The sequence below is a fragment of the Ursus americanus genome, chromosome 14, assembly GCF_024610735.1.
Source record: "Ursus americanus isolate L20-20 chromosome 14, mUrsAme1.1.p, whole genome shotgun sequence".
Taxonomy (NCBI): Eukaryota; Metazoa; Chordata; class Mammalia; order Carnivora; family Ursidae; genus Ursus; species Ursus americanus.
In genome coordinates, this window is record NC_142140.1 from 5441866 (window position 1) to 5447865 (window position 6000).

At 41.5% G+C, this 6000-nt stretch overlaps 1 protein-coding gene across 10 annotated transcripts in view; it reads left to right on the forward strand.

Moving 5' to 3' along the window:
- TMCC1 (transmembrane and coiled-coil domain family 1) overlaps window positions 1-5604 on the forward strand; it is a 232653-nt gene extending 227049 nt beyond the window's left edge. For all 10 annotated transcript variants that reach the window (XM_087866755.1, XM_087866751.1, XM_087866752.1 and 7 more), the window contains one exon: window positions 1576-5604. In XM_087866755.1, coding sequence (XP_087722881.1) covers window positions 1576-1890 — 315 coding nt within the window. In that variant the 3' untranslated portion in view covers window positions 1891-5604. The remainder of the gene's footprint in view (window positions 1-1575) is intronic.
- Window positions 5605-6000: the final 396 nt, after the last annotated feature.

Below are 6000 nucleotides of genomic sequence, written 5' to 3' on the forward strand. Positions count from 1 at the left end.
TTATTATATCTGTTGGTTACTGCTTCAGGAGCTTCTCTGACAAGACTCAGGGCCATCTTGTCTGTCTTCTTCTATAGCAAAGGAGGTATTTGTCCTAGGTGCCAAACCCAAACCTTTTACAGGCACATTGCCAGGCCATTTGTGAGAATGGGCAGTTATGTTTAAGGCCCTTTAGTTTATGCTATGAGGAAATAGAATATGTAACGTTTTCTTATTCCAGTTGGGAGGTATTTCTAAGGGAACAGTTGCTGGTTTCACATGAAAGCATCTTGAAATAAGCTAGTCTTAGGGAAGGGACGTGGTCCAGGAATCTTGTATCATAGCCTAAAAGAATCAAGGGAATGTCTGGATCATTTGTCCAGCTGCCATCTTCTCCCGACTCTGGTATTCTGTTTATGTTTTAGTTTTTTTCCCATGATCATTCCGGGCTGGGGTAGTATTCACTGCCCATTCGTTAGCTTGCTTCAGTCTGAAGTTGCCTAGCCTTCATCTCAAATCACAGGAAACCAGGATGCATTGAAACCAAGACCAGAAAACGCAGGGCTCCCACCACTACTGAACTTTGGAGGATGCCTAACCATAGCTAAGGAGATAGGTTCTGTCCTCTGAAGGTTGAGGGTAAATTTAATATAAACTCATGGCTTGAAGGGAGCATATCATTTATGTTTGGTCTAGTGTTTGGGCATAGTGTCCTCTTTACAAAGATCAACCTTAAAAGGGGTGGTGGGGGGTGTGTACTCTTCTTATGAAGACAGATCAGAGAGCCCTACACACTGATGTCTGTGATTTATTTGACTTGGAAAACAACGGATAGTGCATACAAGGATGTCCAGAGGATGTTCACCTCGTCAGTGTTATGGTGGAAAAGTTGTAAATAACCTAAATCTCTCCAACAGGGAACTGGCTGAATAAACTGTGACATATCTATCCATACTACAAAACGCTACATAGCAATTAAAAAGAATGAGGTAAATCTGTACACATTGACATGGAAAGGATCGGCAGGACCCACTGTTGAGTGAAAAAAAAAATGAGTTAATGAATTAGTTCCTATAGTATGATACTATTTATATTAAGATAGAGAGTCAAAAAATAATTCCATACATTTCCCTAGGCTTAAATATGTATGCATTTAAACATAGGTGAAAGAATGAACACATGTCAAACTGACAGTGTTACTTCAAGACCAAGACCTGGATTTAAGGAAAATATCAAGAGAGACTATGTATCCTATCTGAAATGACCAAGTATGTTTGTCCTGTGCAACTTAAATTAGTAATTTTTAAATGGAAGAAAAATATACTGGAAGTCTTGTTATTAAAATGTTCAAGACCAAATCTAAGTGTGGCTACTACTTCCTGTGAGCCATCCCGTGAAGAATGCAGTGGAGGGCAGTTTAGGTGAATAGTAATTGCTTGAATAATGACTTACACATTTGGCCTCTCATATTCAAGACTCTAGCATATTTAAAATCATTGGCCTAGCTCAAGATGCATCTCGCTTGCCCAAAGTGCACGTCAGCTATTCAGAGTAGTGTGAACAGAAGGCTTAACTATTCCCTCTTCTGGCCCACAGGAGGCCCTGGAGGCGTGCCAGACCCGCATCTCCAAGATGGAGCTGCAGCAGCAGCAGCAGCAGGTGGTTCAGCTGGAAGGGCTGGAGAATGCCACTGCCCGGAACCTTCTAGGCAAACTCATCAACATCCTTCTGGCTGTCATGGCGGTCCTTTTGGTCTTTGTCTCCACGGTAGCCAACTGCGTGGTTCCTCTCATGAAGACTCGCAACAGGACGTTCAGCACTTTATTCCTTGTGGTTTTCATTGCCTTTCTCTGGAAGCACTGGGATGCCCTCTTCAGCTATGTGGAACGGTTCTTTTCCTCCCCCAGATGATGCTGGCACAAGAAGGCAGTGCTCCCCTACCCTCTGGCGAGTGCATGCAGCGAAGAATTAGACAGCAACTTACCTACTCTGAAGTTTTCTACAACAACAAAAGAGTTGAGTGAATCTGTTTACATTTAGAATAATGTTTTTTTCTTCAAGAGACGCAATTGCAATAGTATTTTTTAGATTTTATCCAAGAAGTTTTTTGGGCAAAAATCTTGGATCATTTTTATGTAGCATGATTTTCCTTGGGATGCAAATCTTAAAACAGTCCTTTAATATGAACCAACAATCTGGAGCACACTGAAGGGCATTCTAAATTGTGGCTTGAAGGACTGCACTAAAACCCACTAAAAAGATGCAAAAACCTGATTAGGGAAACCAGTTAAACCTAACACCCTGCCTCGTATGGGCTCACCACCTCTCCCCCTCCCAGACTAACTTTACTGTGAAATCCTACCACATTCCATGTCTGAATTTTTGGATTCAGGGTGGATTGTCCTTGTCCGTGGAAGAACACATGGATCTCTCCCTGGCTTTCTCACCCAAGTTGGCCACTCATGCTAACCCTGGAAGTATGATCACTTTTGAACCTGGTCCCTTAACCTTTGCTAGGATACAAAAGTGAGAGCATCATGCCCCAAAGGATCACTGCAAAGCCCTACCACAGTATTTTGAAGTAGCCCTCTAAATACTTAATTTTAAGCAAAATCCCTTGGCCGCACTTTTAAGGTTTTTTTAAATATGTGTATAGTCACCAACTTAAAAAAACAAAAAATCCGAACAGCATACTTGAAGAATGTAATACTCAAACTCTCAGTGCTTCCTTATGGTTTCTAATAGGATTTTTTATTATTGTTATTATTATTATTATTATTGGGTTTTTTTGGAAAGGGTTGGGAGGGTCTTTTATTTTTCCTTTGAAATAAAGAAGTGATGTTTTTAAATGAAGAAATGTGTGGATATTTAAGTGTGCTGCTCCCTCTTGTCTTGAAACAGTTTGAGTAAAGGAAGACTTGCTATAAATGCTTCCCTCTGATGCCCTTGTTTTGAGATGCAGCTTAGACTTCCTCTTCTGGCTGCTGCTGCTTTTTGGTGTCCTGCCACCCCCACCCCACCACTTCCTGGGCTTGGCTTGGTTGAGAGGAAAGGGGTGTGCAGGGAGAGGAGGAGGCTGTTTCCACAAACCAGCATGATAGGATAGAGATCTTTTTGCCCCAAGAAAATGTTCACCCAGTGACTTTGGGCTGGGGTTGTCTTTAGGAAAAATTGAGACTATATTATGAGAGTCATACATAATTCCTTGTGTTTCCTTAATTTATTTTTAACACCCCCTGATTACTGAAACCAAAGTGATGTGGAATCTTCTGTCTGCATTTTGGCCCCAGCATCCTTAATTTCAAAGCTTTATTCTGTCTGCCTGAGAGAATCAGCTGAAGGTGATTCTCCCTAAAGAACAGAAAAGGATCTGTCAGGTTAGAAGGACCCAAGTTTGGGGTGTAAAATGTTGTCCAATTCCTATTCATCCAGACTGACTAACATAACCATGGGCAGTGGACTTTTATAGACAGTTTAGAAAAAAAACAACTGAGCCTTCTTCCCCATGCTATGACCAGTTCCACCAGGATGGAACTGGGCTTTTAGAGCATGTCCAGAAAGCTTGGTTAATCTTTTCATATTCATAGTATTGAATCACAAATGCTGTTCCCTCTTGGCCTCAGTTCTGTGCAACCAAGTGATGAGCAAGGGGCACATAATATGTCCTGAAAAGAGTAGCAGAGCATGCTTTGCCTATTCTTCCCATACCAGGAAATTCTTTTGGAACTAGATTAGCATTGCCTTCTCTGTCTGAGAGGATGGTTTACATGACAGCTCCAGCTTCCTGTGGCTTTGGCAGGCTGGCCTTCTCAGAGTCAGCATGTTGTTTCCATAATCATTTTGATATTTTAACTCAGGTACCCCAATCTTCACTCCATCCCCAGATGATTGTAGTACAACCTGTTAGCTCTGTTGACCTCTCAAAATTAGTACCCAGAGCAGGGACCACAAGGATGATTTTTCTATTAAAAAATAATTGGAACCAATTCATGTTCAGGCCAAAACCAAATTGTTCCCATGCCTATGTATTTTAAATGTTTACTTTGCCTAAAAATATTGCAGTGACTTTAGGCAGGAGTGCCAAAGGACACCATGACCTTGTCAAACTAGCATAGTTTCTCCTAACCTTCCGCTCTAGCTTGATCACTCAGAGTAGGGAAGAGAGCCCCACAAAGTCATCAAAAAGAGGCTCTAAGCCACCATCCTCCAGTTTTTCGAAGAACCTTTGAGTCCCCTAAACTGTGTAGAGGCTACTAAGTTTTGTGGGCACTAGAAGTCACTGTGATAAATGGATTGAAATTGTTCCCATTTGCCATGGGACAATTTCTATCAAAGGAAGGTTTTCGCCTCTGGACAGCCCCCTGAGCTCCCAGCCAAACAGGCCCGTGCTAACTGTCTACCATCCTCTCTCAAACTGTCTTAGGAAGGAGCTTCAGGCTAGGTCAGTCACAGTAATGGCTTTCTAGCTGTCTCGTCCCTTGATTCTTCACCAGGCCCAACAGTTGTCTGCATTTAATGCTATTTGTAACCATGAGTCTGTTTTCATGCCTTCCCCCACTTCCCGCTGCCCACACCTGTTGCCTTTGTGTTTCTTTGCATTGTGGCTGTTCCTGGATTCTGGTCTATTCAAAGCTCTTCTATAACCTCACTCTAATGGTTGTTTAACAATTGTTCTGTGAGTGGAAATTTCCCCTTGCTTTAATGCTTCTTCTCTTTTAAAGACTACGTGCATTCCCTTTGAAATGAAGCATTCCTGGATTACTTGTTAGTGCTGGTGCTTGAGGCTGGCTGTGGTAGCCTGGGTGACTCTGTTCAGGTTGTAGAATAACTAACATTTTACCTTTTTTATGATTCAATTGAAGGGCACTTCTGTCTGCTCCAATTTCAATTCCTTGGTATATACTCCGTGCATCCTAGCAAGGAAGGCTTTCTACTCCACTGGCTCCTTAAGAAGCAAAAGTAGGTTAAATTTTACACTTCCTTGACTGGGGTCTTCTTTCTCCCCTGTACCCCTGCCACCCAACTGAGGTAAAAATCTGATACCAAGGAAAACACTGGGATCAAGCCTTCCTTGCTAGCCATGCCCTAATAATGAGCATATTTTTATGTGGTTTTTCACTGCATTTGGTTTTGTTTCTGACTTCATATTCCTTTGAGGTACAGTCAGATGAAATGCTGAATTCCAAGTAAGTTCCAGTGAGGAGCTACCTTTCAGCTTTGGGAAATATGCTTCCAAAACAAAACCAAATATTATAATCAACAAATTGACACAGGCAAAATTATGGTTCCCACCCCCAAATGAAACTGGGGATTTTGAATGTGGCTCTAAGAGTTAACATTTCTGTCTGTGTGTTGTGTATGCTAGGTGATACCCTCAGTAGGACTGACTACTAGACTGTAAGTGTGTTTTATCAAAGTGTGTCAGAATAAAAACTCACTTGCACGAATTGAAAAGTACAGAAATGACACTTGTGAACGCGTGAACGTTAACACTGTAGTTGATAGATCTTAAGCTGCTAATTGTTGAGAGAGAATTACATTTATGTTTTGTCTGGTTGCTGCATATTCTCAGCAGCACTTTTACTGTACATACAAATTGAAATAAAGACCTCAGCTATTAACGAGGTGGTTGGACTCGGGTTTATTTTGCTCTTTATTTTTGCATATTTATTCAGTTTCCATGACAAGTTTGTCAGTCTAAAAACCTTCCATTAGCGTATACATTAGAAACTGTGCGTTTGTGTGTGCACACGCACACATGCACGCAGTCAGTGTCTTGAAACCATAACTGATAGTTGGGTGACCGTCACTGTCTCCCAGGATTTTATACCCATCATTTCAGATTGTCACTTTGCTACAATTCCTTTCAACTGGTAGGTTAGACTGCCTTTTAGTTCTTTGGAGGGAGTTTTTTAGAGGTATCCCCCCACCTCAGATTCATCTGATGACCCCCAATGGGTATAATAATCCCTGTCCATTCTTTTTTTTTATTATTGAAATATAGTTGACCCACAGTGTTAC